Below are 23,019 nucleotides of genomic sequence, written 5' to 3'. Positions count from 1 at the left end.
CCCAAGAGACCCAGCCGTAAATTCTCCATACATATTCCAAGTTTGTGCAACCTTGCATTAAAGATACCATTTCCTTCAAATATATTACCATATCTTTACAAGAGCTACATTGTATTTTCTCGATTATTTGCACTTAGGAAACTGAAGTGAACCAATGTAAGGAATTGAAACCAGACCCTGTGTTCCTTGTATTCTGACAAAGATTAATATAGATAAGAAAATAAAATCTCATTATTGTAAAAAATCTTGGAAACCCAGAAAATAAACAGAATGTAAATCTGTGTTAGATGATTTTGGTTAAGTGTATTAACAGAGATAATGAATAGGGTGCTCAATATTTACTCAATGTATTTTTCTCTGCAATTGACTTTGGGTGTTGCTTAAAATGGCTAGCTTTGTCAACATCACCTCTTTTACACCACTATTCAAAGTTATACTCCCTCTTTCAGTCCCATGGGGATAATTTTAGCCTGATTCACAAGCCGTTTTGAGCCAACATTCTTACATACGCCCATAACATAAAATCACATTGGAAGGCAGAATTGTGTAGGATATAAAATGAACGGCTAACCCAAACATGCCATTTATTTACTTGAGGGCTATGTTAAAATTACAGTCCATAAATCAATAGCCCTAATTATGGGAACTGGCAACATATATTTTGCTACTATGGCACAACAGCGATCTCAAAAATGCATGGACTTGCATAGAGTGTGTGTGTGTGTGTGTGTGTACTCCACACAGTAGTGTACGTTCTATTTTTTTTACCTGACCTGTAAAATTAAAAAAAAACTTTCGTGCTTCTAAGTCTGTTCCAGTTTCTGCTCCCACCCACAACTAACTTCGAAACACAACCATGCAATACAATTTTCCATTTTCTTTAAATCTTGTTTTCGTATGTTGTGATAACATCAAAAGTAGCTTAACCTTAAAATTCTGCCTCCTTCTGATAAACTGCGAATAAACGTGCCCAGCTGACAATCAATTCCATTGTTTAATAATACATCAAAAACAACTCTAATGCCTCATAACATTTATAGCTAATAAACTTAAACATTACGTATTATATAAATCATAAGCTTTGTTTGTATTAAACTCTTGCACGAACATCCACACACATACTCACTCTGTGAGTTACTGTAACCAATCAGGGCTGGATTGCAGTTCGGGGGAAGCCCTTGGTGTGTGTGTGTGGTGAGAGCTCAGCTCCGCGGGACTCGAATTCATTCATTCGGAAACTCAAACCATGTGAGATCGAGCGAGCGAGTGAGTGAGAGAGACAGACAGGGAAGCAGCCGCTCTCTGACTAGTACATTTCATTACTGTAAGAGCAGCCTTCCTTAACCTATAAAAAAAATACAAGGAATCTAGAAACAGCCAACGCCTCACCGTTCTCATTCTTAACCCAAAGAGGGTTTTTTTTTGGTTGCTGATTATAACAAGGATTATTTTTTAACATTAAATACAGGGTACTGAGGGAATACAAGAATGCTGCAGAGTCACATTTCCTATATTTTCTATCTACTGTATTTCACGGATGCAATAGTTTCAGGTAGGTAACTTTTTATTGAAGCTTGCTTTGCATTAAGTTAGGATTTTTTCTCTAAAATAAACATCAAATTCAGCGTTTGATTCTACACATTCTAGGAAAAATCGTTTTTAACCCAATTACATTTTATACTAAAATACAGTACTCTATGCACAGGACTCAAAATGATTGCAGTAAGTCTCCTGAGGTAAAATTTCCCGATCCCTAAAAATATTATTTTTGCATTAATTGTTTTATTTTCCTCCATCTACACAGGTCTCGAGAATTTCCGAGAAGAATCTGAGATCGTTTTTCCGGCCGTTCTTCAGGATGGTAGAGCGTATCCGGTACGGGGTGAACCGGCAGCTGGCCCCGGGATAACATCCCGAGAGGTGCGCTCCATCTCCAACGGGGACGAGTACGAGTCGCAGGAGTTTTACCCGCGGGAGCTGCAGGCTCCTGCCCCGCCCGGCCACCGCGGCGCCGCCGCCTCTCTCTCATCCTCCACCTCGCCCGCTTCCTCGCCCTCTCCCCCGGGGCTGCAATTGAAGATCCCGGCGTTTGGCAGGGAGTTGTACCTGAGCCTGACCAGGGACAGCCGCTTCCTCTCCGGTAGCTTCGCCGTGCACAGTCGCCGGAGCCGGCACCACATTTCGGTGCGCTCATACCGCGCCGAACACGCCTGCTACTACAGCGGCTTCGTGCACAACTCCAGGGGCTCCCTCGCCTCTTTCAGCACCTGCGGGGGTCTGGTAAGTGCACAGCTGTCAAATACCACTGATACTCACTGGCCCGCTGCCTACAATTCCAATGCATTTGGCACAATATTTCAGCTTAGAAATAATAAAATGTTAATAATGTAACCTTGGTGAGGATGCGATCCAGGTCCGCTCCTTTTTGGAATAACTTTACTTCCCCCCCCCCGCAAAAAATTCTGATTTTTTTTTGCATTGTAGTTTATAAGACCATTTTCTTAAAGAAGTTATTTATCCATATACTTGCACTTTTTCAAATAATTTTCCTTCATTTGTTTTTAAAATAGAAATTGGCAACTGTTTGTGATTCTGACATATAACACCACGTCCGTTCTAAGATTCTTTGCAAAACTGTTGTTAGGGCTGTGCGGGAATGCTGTCCTCCTTGAATGACTTCGATGTGATCCGGGCCAGGCAATTTCACACCCCTTAGGTTTGCGCTTTCGTTCAAGATTGGACCGACAGGAGGCGCATCTGTATTGGGTTCAAGTCGACCCAATTGTCGGTCTCCTGAATTCACACAGGATGCTCCCGTTACATGAGTGTGGGTTTTGCATTTAATCTTCCCATCGTGACTCCAGGATTCCCTTGTTCAATGCTAAAACTTATTCAAAAAGGTACCGGCAGATTTCCAAAATAGAGCATTCCGCAATGCCCGTGTCATTTCTTTGGACTTCTACCTTTTATGTAGGTGAAAATATTGCCAGTGAATTTTCCTTTGCATTGGTGTGACTGGAAAACATTCTGGCATTTCGCTGATGTCCAGCACAGAACGTTATACAACTTCCAAGCATAATACACCACCCGTACATTATTGTATGTGTGTAGATGATGTTCACTTCTGTGAATATATTTTCAGCATCACTTACAGATCTCAAAAGCACAAAAGCAGAGAAGAAACATTGAATTATTGTGCACTCCAGGACTCCTTGGTTCACTCATCTTTTGTCACTAGTATCTCCCCAGGCATCGCCCAGCGACTATAGGAGGTGTAACTCCTGTCCCTACATCTCACCACCATCCAGGTCCTTCCAGGATACTCACCTACCGCTACTCCACCCTTATTCATTACAGGTAGTGCTTGATGTGGTCTCCCCTCCATTGGTGAGGCACAGCACAGGCCAGGTGATTGCTTGCTGAGCCTCTGGTGTACTGTAGTTCCATTTTGCCAGCCATATTTTATTCCCCACCCCCAGTCCCACACCACTCTCCCCATCCTCAGCCTCCTCTATTACTGAGGTGAGGCTAAACACAAACAAGAAGAGCAACATCTCAGATTCCACTCGGGTAGTGCACGATTCCAGGCCATGAATACCAAGCTCTCCAATTTCAGGTAACCTGCTCCCCCTCTGATCCTTTTCTCTCCCCACTTGATCTACCCAGTTCCTCCTACACCCACCCCAGTCTCCCGTAAACCTCTTTCTTTCCCCTCCTCTATCCATTCCATCTGCCAATCATCCGCAATTCAGTTCAGTGAGTAACCTCCCTTTACCGTTCCCACCTGCCACCCCAACTTGAGCCCATACTCCTCCTTCTTTTCCTATCAGATTCCATCATCTGCAGCCCTTTGCTTTATCTGCCTATCTGCATCCAGCCTCTGCCACAATTTCCAATCCAGCTGTCGCCTATGCTAGCCTGGATCCACCTACTGCTTGCCAGCACCTGCTCCATCCCTCCCGCGCACCTCTTCATACTGGCTATCTCCCTTCTATCTTTCATCCAGCTGGAGGGTATTGACCCATAATGTCAAGAGCCTCTCCTCAGAGGCTTCCTTACCTGCTAAGTTCATCTAGAACATTATCTTATACATTGTTTTTATAATGCTTCTTGTTTTTCCTAGGCTTTCCATATATTCCTTTCAAAAAATATCTTTGAATGGTTTGTTTCTTCCAAGCTCCATGGGCATCTTCAGCATCCTTCCATCAGAATTTTAAGTTCAAATCTCAGTGGGAGGGGTCACAATGCATGTTGCCTTCTTGTCCTCTCTGTAGCCTTTGACGTGGTTTACCACATTGTCCTATAATACCACTCCACATTTGTCAGTATAGTATGCTGCCTTTTATTGCATCATTTTTAGACCTGATAAGTGTTTCCTGTATTTAATGGATTTGTAACCAAAGATTGGAAACAGTGATGCAGAAACTTCAATGTTAATGTGTGAGCCCTAAGCACACTTGGATCAAATTCTTCATTTATTTATTCCAAATAAGTTTACCCCCAGAGGCAAATTTGGCACATGTGCAGTGTTTCTACAATATTATTGGCAGAAAATCTATTCAAATCCTTGATATCAAATGATTATGTATAGTATTTTATTTGAACAATGAAAATTAGTTGGTATGGCATGACTGGTAATTACATATGAAGAAAACAGGTAAAAACCTGGGGTATGAGCTACATGAAGTACACAGCCACAGAAGAGAGGAAGAAGTCCTCATACCTCCATGGGCTTTGACCATTAGTTTGTCTTGAGGTCATGCTGTCCTCTTGTACAGGAACAGCATTCTATTTTTCAGTACTGTGGGGGTAGATTTTCCTTTGCTATGTGTAAAACTGGCAATCGAAATCGGTAACTGAATATTGAAACTACACAAATTCAAACTAAGAGAATAAGGAAGGAACCTAACAGTTGAACTGCATCGGGGTGAGGAGGGAGGTGGGGCAGTGTGAAGAATCATTGGCATTTTGAGCTGCAAGATTTCGATCCAAAATATTGTCAGTTCCTCTCCCTTTACAGATGCTGTTTAACCAAATGAGTTGTTAATCCAGATTCCAGCAAATTGGAAAATTGGTTTATTATTATCACATGTACTGAGATACAGTGAAGAGCTTGCCTTGCATATTGTTCATTACACAGTGCATTGAGGTAGTACAAGGTGAAACAATAACTGTGCAGAACGAAGTGTTACAGTACAGAGAAAGTTGGCAGTAAGGTGCAAGATCACAATCGGCTAAGTTGTGAGCTCAAGAACCACTCTTATCATAGTAGCGAATATTTAATAGGCGATAGAAGGTGTAATCGAGTCTGGGGAAGGGGGAGAGAGAGAACGTCTGAAGTGGGTGGGATCTTTGATTATGTAGGCAAAACCCATGGAGGGGAAGCTGTTTTCCATGATTTGCTAAGCTGTGTTAACAACTCTGCAGCTTTTTGTGGTCAAGGGGAGAGCAGTGATGCAGACCAAGTTATGGGGCATCTAGACAGGATACTTTCTATGGTGCATTGATAAACCTTTGTTACGGTCAAAGGAGACATTGCAAATTCCTCTAACCTCCTGAGGAAGTAGAGTTGCTAGTGAACTTCCTTGACCATGGACGTGGTGGGATCAGGACAGTTTATTGGTGATGTTCACATTAGAAACTTGAAACTCTTAACCCTTCTAACCTCAGGATCACTGATTTTAACAGGACCATGTGCACTGAAGTCAATAACCAGTTCTTTTGTTTTGCTGACGTTTGAGGAAATGGTTGTTGTCATGAGAACAGGTCATTAGTCTTTCTTTGCCCTTCCAGAAAGAGAAATCAATAAATTAATTAATCCAGAAAACATTACTTTGGTTGAACATGCTAGAGTATTAAATTTGACCAGTAGATGAGGGTAATCAGAGATCTCTCTCAGCATGGCTTATTTTACAGGAGGGAGTAGGATGTGTCCTTAGCGGTGACAATAAAATCTTCCAAGTGTTCACCAAGGCCAGTAACTAAAACATTTTTGTTTGGTCAGTACATTGTACACATCCTCTGAAGGTCATTCAGTTGGACTTAGTCGTATGAATGTTGGTATGGTGAGCACTCCACTGACTCTTCCATTACTGGCAGGGGATTGCATATGTCATCCTGTGTAAGCAATTGTGGACTTTCTACATTAATTCCAAAGGTGCATTGTAAGTCCCAATTTTTGGCAGGTTGAATTTCATTTCAAGAGCAGAATGCCTAGAAGTTCTTAACTGAGTGGAAAGACTGAATGTACTCTACAGTTGTATCGGTGAAATGAAATTCGAAAGCATTAGACAACTTGCTGATGCTACTGATTAACTTCTTTGCTGCTTAGAACCAGGCATGAAATTATAGGCAGTCTGTGTAAAATCCCATTCCCTCTATTAACCAGCTGCCCTAGAAATTTCATGGCCAAATTCACTGTTCTGACTTAATGAGATCAAAACACTGTACAACATTCCCAAACACTCACTGAGTGGTGAATTGCAGTTTTAGTGACCGACAGAGCACGATGTTGCATTGTATCCTGGAATGACCTAGTTTCAGCCGTGTGATGCTATGGATGATAGAGAGCAAGATAGTCTCGGCATTACTGAGGAGTCATATGATTATGGTTACATCCATTTTTTGATGGCTGTATAGAAGAGGTGGTACTTGAATAGATGTGAGTGTAGAAAATAACTTTGGAAAATTTTTAAATGAGTGTAACTTGGTACTTGTAAGATAGACAAGTAATTACATAAAGCATTTACACTTTTACAGTCCCTTTTGAAACTACAATAAAATGGGATATCCTTCATTTGGCCAATTTCTATTCCAGATGGAAACAAAGTCACTCAGGCTTTCGATCAGGCCTGGGAACTTAGGTTCACCAAGACCACTGCACTTCTGGTATACATTTTCAATAGCCCACGTGTTCTGAGAATTTGCAGTTCCCTCGCCTTACCTCCGTACCACTAATATTATGGCAGCTTGTAACTATTTCATCAGCACTTGACTCATCTTTTAGCAACAAGTATACTTTTCTTTTGCCTTTTGTTTTGCTACTTTGAAATTACAGAAATTATAAATAATGTGGAAACAGGCTGTTTGACCCAACCAGCTCAGTTTGATGAGGATCCTCTATAAATCCAGCACTTTCTCCTCATATACTCCCAGTGGCCAATTAATTTTGTACCTAATAAACAGAGGTGATTCCTATAACAGAATACCCTTTACTGAAAGCAGTGATTTTTGATTTATGGTAGAGCTATGTTCAACAATGTATTAAAAGTTATATCACATGGTGTAATTGCTTATAAGATACTTAAACTTGTGTGCCCTACTAAAAGATAATGAAATAGTGCAAGCCATTATCATTTTATTTATATAAGATCAGTTAATTAATTCACTCTTTTGATATCTTGTTCTCCTGGTCTCTGCTGAAAGAAATTACTGCAATACCCACTCCAGGAACTTTTGATCCCAGTGGATCACTTCTCTATAAGGACCACATAAATATAGGTGTCCCCCGCTTTTCGAATGTTTGCTTTACGAAACCTCACTGTTTTGAAAGACCTACATTAGCACCCTGTTTTCGCTTTCAGAAGGTCTTTTCACTGTTACGAAAAAGAAAATTCAGCGCGCGATAAAAGGCAGTGCGCCCCAAGCAGCTGCCCTTCCCCGGATTCGGAATTGCTTTGCTTTAACACGTACCTGTGAGTAGCCGTTTGCAAGATGAGTTCTATGGTATTGGAAAAGCCTGAAGGAGCTCATAAGGATGTTACACTTACGGTAAAACTAGATATAATTAAGCGTTTTGATCGTGGTGAACGAAGTAAGGGCAAGGTGAGTTTGGCTTGTGGAAGCTGACGAACATGATGTTGAAGAGGTTTTGGCATCCCATCACCAAGAACTGACAGATGAAGAGCTGATGCAATTGGAAGAAAAAAGGATAGCAATCGAAACAGTATGAGTAATGATAAAGTACGACTTTAATTTTGAAAGGGTACGTCGGTTTAGGGGATATTTGCAGGATGGTTTGAGTCCTTATTAAAGAAGTGTGTGATAGAAAAATGCGCGAGGCTCAGCAGTCAAGCAAGCCTTCCACATCAGCCACAGCAGACGACGAACCTCGACCTTTGACATCGAGGCAGGCAGGGATAAAAGAAGATGAGCTGCCTGCTCTAATGGAAACAGATGACGAGATGACACCCCAGTGTCCCAACACCCCAACCCCCAGGCCGCGGACAGATACCGATTCGCGGAGAATGCAAAGGTAGCCGGGAGGCACACAGCACATCTTTAAGAAAAAAGCCGAAATAAACATGCTAATTAATTAGGTGCTGCCGACATGTAATTGTCGGCCCAGATCAGAGACGACGCAATCGGAAATCGGCACTGATCTGGGCCGACAATTACGGACGTCACCTAATTAATTACCATGTTTGTTTTGGCTTTTTTCTTAAAGATGTGCTGTGTACCTCCCGGCTACCACTGGACCCCTGCGTTCTTCGCAGCAATGTATCGGTTCGCAGCCCAGAGGGTGGGGGCCACTGCACCAGCCAACCTGCGACGACTCAGTCTAACACACCATCATGTGTGCTCTACGCTGTCTTCCCAATTCCAGTAAGTGATACTACACTGTACATACATTATTTCTGCTTTATATTGGCTGTGTATTTTTACGTGTTATTTGGTATGATTTGGCAGCTTCATCACTTAAAAGTTACTGGAGAGCGCTTGAGCGTGTTTATGCCGAGAGCGCTTGCGTGAGATTTTCTGCTGACGGCACTTGCGTGCGATTTTCGCTACGGAGAGCAGCGCAGTAATGATTGTGGAAAAGTATTTCTACTTTATATAGGCTGTGTATTTATCATATCATTCCTGCTTTTACTATGTGTTACTGTTATTTTAGGTTTTATGTGTTATTTGGCATGATTTGGTAGGTTATTTTTGGGTCTGTGAACGCTCCCAAAATTTTCCCATATAAATAAATGGTAATTGCTTCTTCGCTTTATGACATTTCGGCTTACGAACCGTTTCATAGGAACGCTCTACCTTTGGATGGCGGGGGGAAACCTGTATCTGGGGTCACATTCTGTTCTGCAGTCATTAGTCTATCATAATTGTCTTCAGAAATGTGATTACAACTTATAATGTATTCACGAACACCACCTTCCTCATGTCACTTGTATACAGCAAACTGTTCATAAAAAAAATTTACATTGAGACTAAGGGGTCTTATCAGCAACTCAATAGTTATAATTATATTAGATTAGATTATTAGATTATGAGGACATGCAGTCCTCTTTTATCGTCATTTAGTAATGCATGCATTAAGAAATGGTACAATGTTCCTCCACTGTGATATCACAGAAACACAGGACAGACCACGACTAAAACTGACAAAAACCACATAATTATAACATATAGTTACAACAGTGCAAGCAATACCGTAATTTAATAGAAGAACAGACCATGGGCACGGTAAAAAATCGTCTCAAAGTCTCTTGAAAGTCCCAACATCTCACACAGACAGTAGAAGGAAGAAACTCTCCCTGCCATGAACTTCCAGCTCCGCAAACTTGCTGATGCAGCACCCTGTCGGACCACAGTCTGACTCTCAGTCCATCCAAAAACTCTGAGCCTCCGACCAGCTCTCCGACACCGAGCACCGAGCACCATCTCTGCCGAGCGCTTCAACCCCAGCCCCGGCCGCCAGCAACAGGCAAAGCTGAGGATTTGGGGCCTTCCCTCCAGAGATTCCCGATCGCACAGTAGCAGCGGCAGTGAACCGGGCATTTCAGAAGTTTTCTCCAGATGTTCCTCCGTGCTTCTCACGTCCGTCTCCATAAAATCAGGATTGTGCACGGCCCTTATTTAACAAATACGAATTATATATTTGTGTTCAGTGCATTACTGTATGTCTTGAATCTACAATCCAATCCTTAGTGCTTCTTAAAGCTCTCTATTCTTCTGCCTTTGTTTTTACACTGCCTTACATCCTGACTCCCAGTCTGACTTTTTGCAGACAGTAGACCCTTCCTGTTTCACCAAACATGGAAGAGTATGTCACAGGGGCATGCCTATTGCCCATGATGTTTGCACCAATCATGATGCCAATCCAAACTAATCCCATCTGCCTGCATATGATCTATATCACTCCATTTCCATAATTTGTCAACTTAGCAGCAGCAGGATAATGCAATACATGATAATTATAGAGGAAAAAGACTGAATTACATCGAGGATATATATGTATATTAAATACTTAAATTAACAATAGTAGTACAAAAAACAGAAATTAAAGAAGTGGGGTAGTGCTCATGGGTTCCAATGTCCATTTAAAATCAGATGGCAGAGGGGAAGAAGCTGTTCCTGAGTCATTGAGTGTGTGCCTTGAGGATTCTCTACCTCCTTCCTGATGGTAACAACGAGAAGGGGGCATGTCCTGGGTGATGGGGGGGAGTGGGTAGAGGTCCTTAATAATGGACGCCGCCTCTCTGAGGCACCTCTCCTTGAAGATATCTTGGATACCATCGGGATTTGCACCCTTGAGGCAGCCGACTAATTTTACAACTTTCTGTAGCTTCTCTCTACATTGTCTGACTCTCCTGTGTGTATAGTTGTAGCCCAGCTGGACCGCTCAGTACCTTCATCCTTCACTGCTGAAGGAAGCAGGGATTATCATTTTCACAGGCAAGGATTCACACCATGTTGCTGTTGCAGTATTGGACCATCTTGAATGAGTGTTCTCAGGACTGGTGGCTCTGATCATATATTGGCAAGGCCCCCCTGCCTCTTGCATCCCTCAAATTTTTTTATCGCCCTCCTGCCATTTTTACCGGTTCAAGAAGGCAGTGGTGAAGCAGAGCAATGACTGGCTGGCAGCAAAAACAACTATTAACTACTTTATTAGTCACATTTTTTCTTGAAAATGGTCAATGACCTGTAGCTTCCCTTCCAGAGTCGAGCCTGAATGACCTGGTATGTTTGTGGTCTGATCTGAGGTCTTGAAGGTGCAGGACGGTTGTGACAGGCTGAACTGAGGAGGTGGGGCCTAGGCCCGAGGGCGGGAATGATTCAGTGTTTGGCTGCTGGAGCAGACTTGGAGGTGATTCAAAGCATCAGAACCAAGGTGAGGTAGAGTCAAGGTGGTGGGGTCTGGGACTGAGAGTGAGGAACGTTTTACGATTTGAGTGCTGGGCTGAATTGGAACGGTTGCGTATGGGCCAAATTGAGGTGGCGGGTCCCCGGCCTCAGGGTGTATCGAAGTGACCCGGCTTGCATCTGAGAGTGAAGAAGATCCGCTTTTGGTTAATTTAAGCTCCAGGCCATATTGAAAAGCTCAGGGTGTTGGGGCTGGCTGTATGGGATGGGTCAGTGTTCAGCTTCCTGCTTGTGAGGTATACCAGTCTCTCCGCTGAACTGATGCTGTGGCCTGCAACCAACATGCCCTGGATCACTTGTGACTGGCTTCATGACTGTGGCTTCACTTTCATGAACTTCAGTTCTGAATGTTATTTGCTTACTTTTGTTGTTCTTGTTCTGCATATTGGCTGTTTTTTTAAAAAAAGTTGGTTCTATTGATTCATTTTTAAAATGGGTTCTGTTGGGTTTCTTTTTTGTGGCTGCCTGCAATGAGACGAATCTCAAGGTTGCATATAGAGTACATAATTGATAATAAAAGTACTTTGAACTTTGCCTTTTTTGCTCATCTGGTCCATGAGTTATCTGCTGAACCCACATGAATTTTCCACATGATTTGGCAATGTAGAAAACAAGACTTCTGTTATCATTTCAATGGGCTTGTTTCCTGATGGCACCTTGGAACTATGCCCTGAGAATAAAATGCCTCTTTTTTATGCACCACCTGAAAGCTGATGGTCATTCTACGTATTTCTTTAAGCATTATATCCCCACACTAGAGTCTTCTAATGTTTCCCTTAGCATTCCTGCAGTGCCCACCTTTGTCTTTAGCCTGACCATGTATTCACCAGACATTTCTTCTGGAGCCTGGTTTAATATAAATTTATATCCCTTGAAAATCAGTGGCATCACCAGCTTAAAATGTCCTCTCAAGTTTTTCGTGATGTCTTCGGTGAGACATACAGTTCATAGTCTCAGCTAAGTTTTAGATGCTACCTCTATCACCAGCAATGACACTATCTTTCTCAATAATATTAGCTAAAATAGAAACATTTCTACTTATAAACTTGGTAAATGGCTGAGAATGCTCATGTCTCCTAAACTCACCGATACATCTGCCATATCCACTATCTGTTGCTGTTATTGTGCATCCTGGTAAATCTCATTCTCCATTTTCTCTCAAGTTGAAGTATTTTGAATATGATGCCTATGTGGTGTTTGGTGTCTGGCCCCCACCTCCATAGCCTCCATTGGCTGCTAACGGTTTTTTTTTGGTCAACTCGACTAATTATTCTAATATACTGTTAATATTTATGTTCTAACAGGTTATAAGTATTTCATATGTTAAATACAATGTTCTAGGTGTATGTGAAAAATAAAGCTGTTTCAAAGCTCTGACTAAGACACTTTATTTATAATATCCATAACATTCTTCCAACAAGCAATGAAAATATGCTTAATATTGCTACTTCGGGTATTTAGTGAGATCTTTGTGAGTGGTGCAAACTAACAAGTTTTTGATTATCTAGTTGCAACTTGGTTAAAAATAATTGAAGATCATCTCTTTTCTTAATGTCAAGATGGTTACGAGCTTTTGATAGCAGGTGAAGAGCTTGACTGAAACTACATTCAACTAGATAAGAGATGGGAAATCCAATTCAAAACAACTTTTCTTTCTCCCAAAACTATGGACAATTATTTTGAATATCACTAGTGTTGTGTATTTAATACTTCAATAATATTTGAGTAATCTTGTATACACCGTATGTTGTTTTATTAAGCATTCTTGTTAGTTGAAATAATTCATTACTGGTTATATGTAAAAATATGTTAATTACATGTCATGCTACCATGTGACATGTGCGTGCCTTGATCCAACCAATCCATTAGAAATGAGCTTTGTAAAAGTAATGCAGGAATATTTAGAACTAAAACCATTGTTGATTGCAGAATGCTTTAGGTTTCATAAGTGAAATCAAATAGAAGGGATTGTACATTTTAGCTTATGTGCCTGAATTGAAGAGATTGGCTCAGCACTGTCAGTTTGGTAATGGGCTTAATGAAGCACTGAGAAATCATTTAGTTTGTGGAATCTTACAAGAAAGCATTCACAAATGGCTCTTAACTGAAGCACGGCTTACGTTTAAAAGAGCAGTGGAAATTGCTGTTTCAATGGAAACCGCAGACAGAGACAAATGAAAGTGAGCATGAACAAAATTGCATCATCTAAGCAGAAACCAGCCAGGCTGAACAAATTTTGTAACTGTTGTGGCGGGACTCACATACAGCAGACATATGAAAGTTTACAGGCAAAACTTGCAGAAAATGCTGCAAAATAGGACACATTCTAAGAGCATGTTGAGCAGACAAAAATAAATGGACTGCACAGCGAAGGGAAAAGGATAAAATTTCCAGTTCCAGTTTCAAAACGAACACTGATCTGCACACTGTTGATGAAAAATCTCATAATGATAGGCGTAACAAAAGATTGTGTAGCTTTGACGTTAACAGTGTGAAAATTAACATAAACAAGCAATATGGCTTATGCCAAAAGTGAAGGGCAAATGAATTAAAATGCAATTGGACACTCTTTTGGCTGTTTCGGTCATTCCACAAAATGTGTTTGAAAGGCATTTCAAAGATACCAAACTGAAGCCCGCAGATATCCAACTAAGAACTTACACTGGAGAAAAGATAACTTCTGTGGGAATAGAAAAACCATAGAAATAACATAAACAGCGGTGAAATACAACAACCAACAAGGCACAGTGAGCTTGCATGTGGTAAAAACAGGAGGACCAGCATTGTGATTGGCTGAGACAGCTAGAACTTGATTGGAGATTCATCTACCACATGCCCGGTAATGAAGCCAATGGAAAGTGAACTAAGAGAGGTACTACATGATGCCAGAAACTATCTCCATGCCGAACACCATGAACCATTGCACAACAGAGGAGAAACAGGTGTTGGTGCCAACCTCTGTGCCTCTGGTTAGAAAGCACATTCGACCAAGGAAAGATCATGCTACTGAGAGGAATTGTGAAAGTGACGAAAGCACTGGTCTGACTACAACAGTTTTTGTAGCCAACATATCTGAGAAAGCTTCTGATGTGTTAATCAGGCAGTTACTTGCGAAATGTGGCTTGGTGTTAAGCTGGAGGAGAGTTTAACAAGCTTCAGGAAAGTTGCAAGCATTCAGCTTTTGTGAGTATAAAGAACCAGAATCTACTCTGTGTGCATTAAGGATATTGCATAAACTTCAAGTAGGAGACAAAAAGCTGCTTGTAAAAGTAAAAGCAGAGACCAAAGCCCAGCTGGATGAATGGAAGGCCAAAAAGAAAGGAATCATTAGAAGTATGAAACATTTTGGACTCTCATGTCATCCTTTAAGTTAGGCTACATTCACACTAGACCGGATAAATCCATAACCGAAGCTTTTTCTCTTCATTTTGACCCTCTGTCCACTTTAAAACGGCTTTTTCCTCCCCCGAAAACGGAGCTTTTCAGAAATGCTCTCCAGAGTGAATAAATCTGAAAACGCCTAATATCCGGCGTAGTGTGTACGGGGTAACCGGCTAATTTTAAAACCGCTGTCATGACGTGCCGGAACAAATGGTGGCGGTAGCACGGCATTTCATTGTTTTCTTGAACGCAACCTCCAACACCGCAACAATATCTGACAATAGATGTGTCACATCCTAATGTAGCATTGTATGGAAATACAAGATAACACTGATGCAGACACGTTTCATACATTTAACAGGGTGCTTTATTAATGCATTGCTTGTGCAAACATTCAATAGATGCAATTGTCACTTTTGCCCAGTAACTCGTTTTATTGCACATGTTAAACACAGCAAAATAATACACAAAGGCATGGCAAAAGTAAAGGCAAACAAATGAGGTAACAGCAAATTTCACTTTTGCCCAGTAACAAGCCTTATTGCATTTAGTTGTAGGTGTCGTCCCTTTCATCGGTGAAGAGACTATGGCTGTAGGAAATGCTTCTGGACAAACAGGCACCAAGTCTTACGTTTGGCAGTTTTCTCTTAAGTTTTTCTAGTCTGTAACTGGACAAATGCGCACCAAATATATGGTTTTCTCTTCGCTTGTTTCCTGTGTGTCCTGCGCATGCCCAACAGGGGGAGATTTGTCCAAATATCCACTTTAATGTGGACAGAGGTATTTTCAAAAATGCCTAGTGTGGATGCCTGTTGTTTTTACGTGAAACCGGCATTTTCAAAATTATCTGGTCTAGTGTGGATGTAGCCTTAGTTTAATGTTTTGAAGTTACAAAGCATAACAACTAGTTATCCAGAAATTTTGCTTGCTACACTTGAGAATTTTGCTTGAGCTGTTCTATCACTCTATAGCTCAATAAGACATTCTTGCAAAGTGATGTTAATACCCTTGCATTCACCCCAAATGGATCCACCACCCAATCTGGAACATGCATCTCCAGCAGGTCTCTGAACTGAAATTCCATCTCAGTGTGCAGTTGTTTCAAGTGATCATCATCCTGTAATTCTATTTTAAGAGTTGCCAGTGAGGGAAATTTCATGAACTTACAACGTTCAATACTGCTGCTGGAAAGTTTGAGTTTTTCAAGGGAAGTGTAATAATCTCTTTGCATGGGATGAGATTACAGCTTTTTCCTTGTAACTGTGACCCTTAGTTTCTTCTTCTTTAACTTGTGGCCCCTATGAAATCCTGCATGACCCCTTGGGGGCCATATGGCCCACATTGAAAACCACTGGACTAGACATTTATCTTCATAAATTTATGAAAAGTGTCAAATTAGCTTGGTATCTTAAGAAAATGACATGCGGTTCACTTCAGTTGCTCCATTTTCTGTTCTTTTTTTTAAAGTGAAAGTATTTGTTTTTTTTTTGCCATTCAAATCTGACATACATTACTACGTTTCATGTTACACTTTGAAAGTCTGACCACCAGTTAGTTCTACACCTGTTGCAATTTAGCATGTCAAATTCACTTTAGAGAAGTACAAGGTTGAGCCATTTCCTTTAATCCATCATCAAAAGTAATCACAATATTTTGTTTTACATTTCTAATACCATATATTCTGAAACCCTGTATTGAGAAAATTAGGTTCAAGCCATCAGCCTAATTGCAACAGAAATAATCTAGAGTCATGGTATTTTACTTTTACCATACTATTATCTTCAAAAATTCTCAATGAATTTAAACATTCTAATTTTAGTGACTTGGCTGAAGAGTGTGAATTACAGAGCTTTGGTCTCATCTGGATAACTGCTTTGTAATAATGATTGATCCTACCACTAAACATATCTTTACCTCCCCCCACCCCCCCACCCCACTTTCTGCAGAGATTGCTCCCTCCGTGATTCCCTCGTCCATCCATCCTTCCCCACCAATCTCCCGGCACTTATCCCTGCAATGGCCTAAGTACTACAACCGTCCATATACCTCTTTCCTCACCTCGATTCAGGGCCGCAAACAGACCTTCCAGGTGAGGCAACACTTCACTACCCCATGGCCAAACATTTTATTTCCAGTTCCCATTCAGACATGTCAGTCCATGGCCTCCTCTTGTGCCAAGGTGAGGCCACCCTCAGGGTGGAGGAGCAACACCTTGTATCTCAGCTGGGTTCCAATCTTCCAGTCTGGCGGCATGAATATTGATTTCTCCTTTCATGAAAAAAAACCCCACCCCTCCCTCTTCCTCTAGTCCCCACTTTGACTTTTCACCTTTCCTCATCTGCCATTCACTTCCCCCGAGTCCCCTCCTCTTTCCTTTCCTCCTATGATGCACTTTCCTCTCCTAATAAATTCCTTCTGCTCCAGCCCTTGACCTTTCCCACCCACTTGGCTTCACTTATCACCTTCCAGCTAGCCTCCTTTCCCTCCCCCTACCTGTTTATTCTGGCATCTTCCCCCTTCCTTCTCAATTTTGATGAAGTATGTTGGCTCAAAACGTTGACTATCTATTCATTTCCATAGATGCTGCCTGGCCTGCTGAGTTCCTGCAGCATTGTATGTGTGTTGCTTTGGATTTCCAGCATCTGCAGACTTTCTCTTGTTTAAAATTATGGTTGTGCCTTTACTAAAGATATGAGTATCTTAGTTAATGTTCTGTAACTCTCAGATTTAAACTATATCACCAGGTCTGTATAATTTCCTGGCCAGCGACGAACAAGCTCTGAGTGTGCGTTAGTCCACAAAGTATTACTTTGTTTAACATTGATCGTGAGATAACATAACAACATAAATGGGCCTTGAAAAGAATCCTCTTTGATATATTGTATATTTAGCCTTTATTTATGAAATAGTAAATGTTACAAAAAGCAAATGGTTGCAGGCAAGGCAATAGACTGATATTGATCTAATTAAATTGGACACAGCCGTCTATAGCAATAAATTCCACAGATTCACCACCCCCGGCTAAAGAAATTCCTCCTCATCTCTGTCCTAAGTGGATGTCTCTCTGTTCTGAGGGTGTGCCCTCTGGCCCTAGACTACCCCACCACAGGAAACATCCTCTCCACATCCACTCTAAACATTTGATAGGTTTCAATGAGATCCACCCCCACCCATTCTTCTAAATTCCAGTGAGTACAAGCCCTGAGCCTCACTCTCTCTGCAGGCTCTCACTGAATTGAGGGTCATAATCCTGAATAGTGACACTGGGCATGTTTTTTGAGTTATGGGTCTCTGATTTATATTCTAGTGGGAAACATTTGTCAAATGCAGGTATCTGGGTACCAGGGTGGTGGACTCTTTTTTAAAGTCAAGCTCCCTGGAACATCGAGGTCAATGGGATTTTAAAGTTACCAACCATATAATGAGATCATTATCCCCAGCCTACTCCACTCTGCTGCATTATATTTTGGCCTAATGGTGTAAGATAGTTATTTTTTCCTTTCCAACCTGCTTGGTTGCTCCTTCCAGGGGATGATGAATACTGTTATGCCACAAATGACATGGGAAAATTTTAGGGGGCAAAAAGCTGAAGACGTTTAGTTATAGACACAGTCCAGAACCTTCCTCTGAAAGGAGACTCTTCCTAATAGATTCGCCATTGCAATGGGATTTCTTGGTCGCATTATTGCTCTATATACTTTTAGAGGTGAAATCAAAATCGTTCTAAGTTCAATTTCATTTGCTTTTTCATACAAAAAGGAACAATCCATTTATTGTAAATTCCCAATTTAGTGCAGGGAAGGAAGCTTTGATAACTTTGGCCTATAGAAGGCACCACCCAGTGGCAAGCTTTGGTATCTGTTATTAAAATCATCTTCTTCCAGAAATGTCATGCTTTTTCCAAATAGTGCAATGGAATTCTGCAGCCCTATGAGAAGAACACGTTCACATGTACTGTAACCTTTAGGTATAATCAACATTGCTTTCACTAAGTTTTATTGCTTCTAGTATAGCCCGTAGAAGTAAAGAATAATTCCTTCTAGGCAGTTTTGTTAGTGGATCGCACAGCTCAAAAGGGAGGAAAGGAGCTCAGATTTGAGCTAATTTTGCGTTGTTGCTTAGATTTAAGAGATACTTTTCACCAGTTATTGTTAAGCCAGCAGAGATAAGAGAGGGTTCAAAATTTCACTTTTGTTGCTTGCATTAGACTGGGGTGGGTGTTGTCCACTGGTTGCACCTGCTCTATTGATGCAAAATCCATTAATGTCAACAGGGCTGAATAGGTGGGAGGAAGCTACAACTAGTAGTCAATATTCCTGTAGGCATTTAGTGTTAGTGGCCATAGACAAATTTCTTCCTTGAAGTTTAGAAGTGGACAATGGGAAGGTTTAACGAAAAGGGGAGGACACGATGAATGACAACTTAATTAGCAGAACTCCTGTAACTCATTCGTGATTCCAGTGTTGAATGTCATGTAAAGTCAAATACTTTTAGCTAGAGAAAGACAGCATGGAGTTAGAAAGGAAAAATAAATAAATAATAGCCATAACAATAATGACATCATTGAATAAATACCTTATCAGTTGGATTGAGTTGTTCTCCAATTTTGGCAATTTATATGCAAGTTTTTTGTGCTGTTAATTGCAGGGTGTCTTCTGAATGCTTGGCCTTTATACACTTATCAACCAGCTGATTAGTCATCATTTTGGAAACTCAGTTGTGATGTGTGGTGGAGATCTCAGTGCTGATTGGTTGTGTGGCAAACTTCCTGCGATGTCGTCTGGAATTTTGCCAAGAACATAGAATTTCGGTCATGAATAAGCCAGCAGTAATGTTGAGGAGAGTGCTTTGCAGTCCAAAAGAACAAACCAAGCTACTGGGCAAGGCCAGTACGGTCTACAAAATCTAATGCAGGAACTGCAGCAAATATTATGTCGGCCAAACTGGGAGGAAGCTCTCCACAAGGATCCATGAATATCAGCTGGCTGTAAAGTGGCGTGACCAACTCTCCCTGGTCTCTACCCATGAAGTTCGAGAGCGACACAAGTCCTACTGGGCATCAGTGAAAGTCATGGGGAAAGCAAACACATGGCATGCAAATTAATTTCTTGATCTTGTTTATGAGCCAATGTGAGCAAATTTCCAGACCACAACGCACAAATTTTGCCACACAACCAATTAGTGATGAGATTTCCTCCCCACATAACAATTGAGTTTCCAAAATGATGGCCAATCAGCTACAAATTGATAAATGTATATAGGCCAAGCATTCAGAGGACACGCCACAATTAACATCGCACTGATGATGTCTCCTCAAATGAAGACGAAGCATTTGCAAGTAAGTTGCCAGGCTTGAAGAACAACTCAACCCAACCACCAACCACCTGAGCTACATATTTTCTGAATTACTTGCAAATGCCTTATTATTTTAAATGTAATCATAAGTTACAATTTTCAAACTAGCTATTAAATCGCTCTGGTCCTGGAGTAACAAGCAATCTGCTGGAAGAATTCAGTGGTTCCAGCAGCATTCATGGGAGGAAAGGAATTGTCAATGTTTCAGGTTGAAACCCTTTGAATATTTGGCCAGCAGTGGTTGCTGAAAATATTAATCATAGGGGTCATAAATGTGATCACTTTAATCAGTGTCTTTTTCAAGTACAGTATATATTGTATATGTGTGTATGTATATTCTGTATGTACACATTTTTATGGTACTCTTGACTGCAATGAATTTGTAGCTCAGTTAGCCAAAAGAGGTAATTGACTAAATTTTATTCAGTTTCTATTGATATTGTCACACTGCTACATCAATCCTACTGGGTGTTCTAGGAACGAAGAAGACATTCCAAAAGATTACTGTGTGAGTGGTTTGGAGTTTCTGAAGAATCTGGGAAATGAGGTGGAGGTTGTAAGCTTAGCCATCAAAGTTGGGAATTAGCAAACTGGATATTGCAACATTTTTCCGTTTGTCACCTCCCTGACAAAATTGAAGAAATGTAGGCCAGGTAACAAGGGGCAAATGCAAGGAAGGATTCTCTTTCATCGTTTTGATACAGTAAAACTCCAGAACATCTCCAACTCTACCAGTGTGGCCTTTCAATTTTAACTTAGCTTTGTTTTGAGAAGCAAATTTAGTCCATGCAAACATATTTAACCTTTCATCTTATCAGCTGTCTCAGAGAAGTACAGGACATTTATCCTGTTTGATTGCTTTGGATCCAGGCCTAAATCTTAGCATTACTACTACTACTACTACTACTACTACTACGTCGACTCAGGCCTAAGGGGCCGGCGTCGGGCAATGGCAGCGTTGAAATGGCAGAAACCTATAACACACCTTACAGTGACGCTGTTTGCCTAAAATGAGCACATGCAGTAGATTCACTGATATCTAAATACAGACTTCTTTTAACTATTCTTTCTGTTTCAATTTTCTAGATGGGATTTATTCAGATTAATGAAGAGTTTATATTTATCGAACCACTGAATCATACCATGGCTGTAACAGGATACGCACATCGTGTGTACAGAAGGAAACGATCGATGGACGAAAAACCAGCTGAAAAACAGGCATCACAAACTTTGTGTGGAATTTCTGCAGGTACTCTTCCAGCAGAATCTTTAGGCTCTGTTTGAAAGTTTTCAGTTCTGTGCAGTATGTCTAAAGGTCAACAAAATTTTTCCGTATGATCTTGTGCTTCATAGCCAAGAAAGTACAGTTCGCAATATGACACCAAGTATTTAACTGATGCAGTATTTTCTTGCACTCTTAATGTAGATGGCTTTTTTTGTTTTTTGAAAGGAATTACACTTCTGACATATTGGGTAGAAGACTGTCATTCAGACCTGTTAATGATTCATTTACTAATATTGACAGAAGTAATGTATAGGATTTTCATCTATTCACTTGTGCTTTACTGATTAGGAGTCACATTTTATAGTTTTCAATATTTATTAAGACCAAACTCGTAATAGCACAGGGTACATAAATGGAGCTTGTTGTCTGTATTAATCCAAATTAGTACTAATAATAATTTTATCATGCTACATGGGAAAAAATCATTATTGCATAGCAGGCATAAATACTTTTGTCACGAGTGTACTAGTAACACACAGTGAGGAAGCATTACAGAAAGATGGCAGATGTGCTACCCATTTAGAGTAAAACAAGAGTGAACAGATGAAAATCCCATACATGTACATCAAAAAATTACTTTAGGCAATATTGGTAAATGAATCATTAACAGGTCGGAATGATAGTTTTCTTTTTAATATTTCAGAAGTGTTACTCCTTTTAAAATAAAAAAATGACATCTACATTAAAAAAGCAAGAAAATGTTACATAAGTTAAATACCCGAGTGTTGAAGAAGGGTCTCGGCCCAAAACATTGACTGTTTATTCATTTCCATAGATGCTACCTGACCTTCTGAGTTCCTCCAGCATTTTGTGTGTGTTGCTTTGGATTTCTGGTACTTGCAGAATTTCTCATGGATATTAATAACCCAAATAGACATTAGTGATAGTGCAGTAGCTTCCATTGCCACTGCTTTTTTATTTGAGTAGTGAAATTTAAATTCTCCAGCTGCCTTGGTGAGATTTGAATTTTGATTAGATTGCACAGCACTGATATCATAACAGATCCATTGTACTTCACCAGATTTTGCTATCACTATGTACTAAACCTGTACCTACACTGAGTTCTTTGCAGTTGTGTGACTGCCAACTTACTGCTGGCATTGCTTTTATGATCCTGTAGAGATGCTGTGGACTGTGAAAGTCACAAAACAATTGCTGGCTCTGTACCCATGAAAATTTTGCAGAATTAACCTTAGCTGATTGAAGGAAATTGGTAGAATCAGATCAACCACATCGTTTGCACAGGGAGTCATTAGTAAAATCAGTAGAACGCTAAGCTGAGTCAGATGTGCAGCAAGTAATGGATCTGATCCCAATTTCCTATCAAACAACAATTTCCTTTATTCCTGATGAAGGATCTCAGCCCGAAGCATCAACTCTTTATTCTCCTCCATAGATGCAGCCTGTCTTGCTGTGTTCCTCTAGCATTTTGTGTGTGTTGCTCAAAATTTCCAGGATTTATAGAATCCCTTGTGTTTAGAATTTCTTTTTGATTCAGATTAGAGAGTTTAGTATGTGAGGTAATTTGTTTGAGTTTATGAGTGTGTCATATCTGTAGTAAAGTCATTTTACTCAGTATATCGTTTCATCTAGAAAAGTCCATTAGTGTTAAGCAGTTTGAAGAGTGATATAGGCGAAGGTCACTGAACACAGAAAATTATGTTGCAATAATATTCCTAATGTTACTTAGTGGTTAAAATAGTTAAGTAAATAGAACATCCAAGAAGTTTATTTAAAATAACTGAGGCCTTTGTGTACTGCAGTGTATTGAAGCCTGAGATGTGGTAAGCTAGCAGTGCTGAAGATCTGCTTTGGAACATATCTCTGCTACTAACTGACTGTAGAAAATA

The 23,019-nt window shown here is 40.6% G+C and overlaps 1 protein-coding gene across 2 annotated transcripts in view; it reads left to right on the top strand.

The window, feature by feature from the left end:
• The first annotated feature begins 1,034 nt into the window (after positions 1-1,034).
• LOC134357401 (A disintegrin and metalloproteinase with thrombospondin motifs 19-like) overlaps positions 1,035-23,019 on the top strand; it is a 381,779-nt gene continuing 359,794 nt past the window's right edge. For both annotated transcript variants that reach the window (XM_063068949.1, XM_063068950.1), the window contains exons 1-3: positions 1,035-1,552; positions 1,805-2,280; positions 20,971-21,133. In XM_063068949.1, coding sequence (XP_062925019.1) covers positions 1,489-1,552; positions 1,805-2,280; positions 20,971-21,133 — 703 coding nt within the window. In that variant the 5' untranslated portion in view covers positions 1,035-1,488. The remainder of the gene's footprint in view (positions 1,553-1,804; positions 2,281-20,970; positions 21,134-23,019) is intronic.

This window comes from Mobula hypostoma, chromosome 16, assembly GCF_963921235.1.
Source record: "Mobula hypostoma chromosome 16, sMobHyp1.1, whole genome shotgun sequence".
Taxonomy (NCBI): domain Eukaryota; kingdom Metazoa; phylum Chordata; class Chondrichthyes; order Myliobatiformes; family Myliobatidae; genus Mobula; species Mobula hypostoma.
This window is presented reverse-complemented; position numbering and strand designations above follow the sequence as displayed.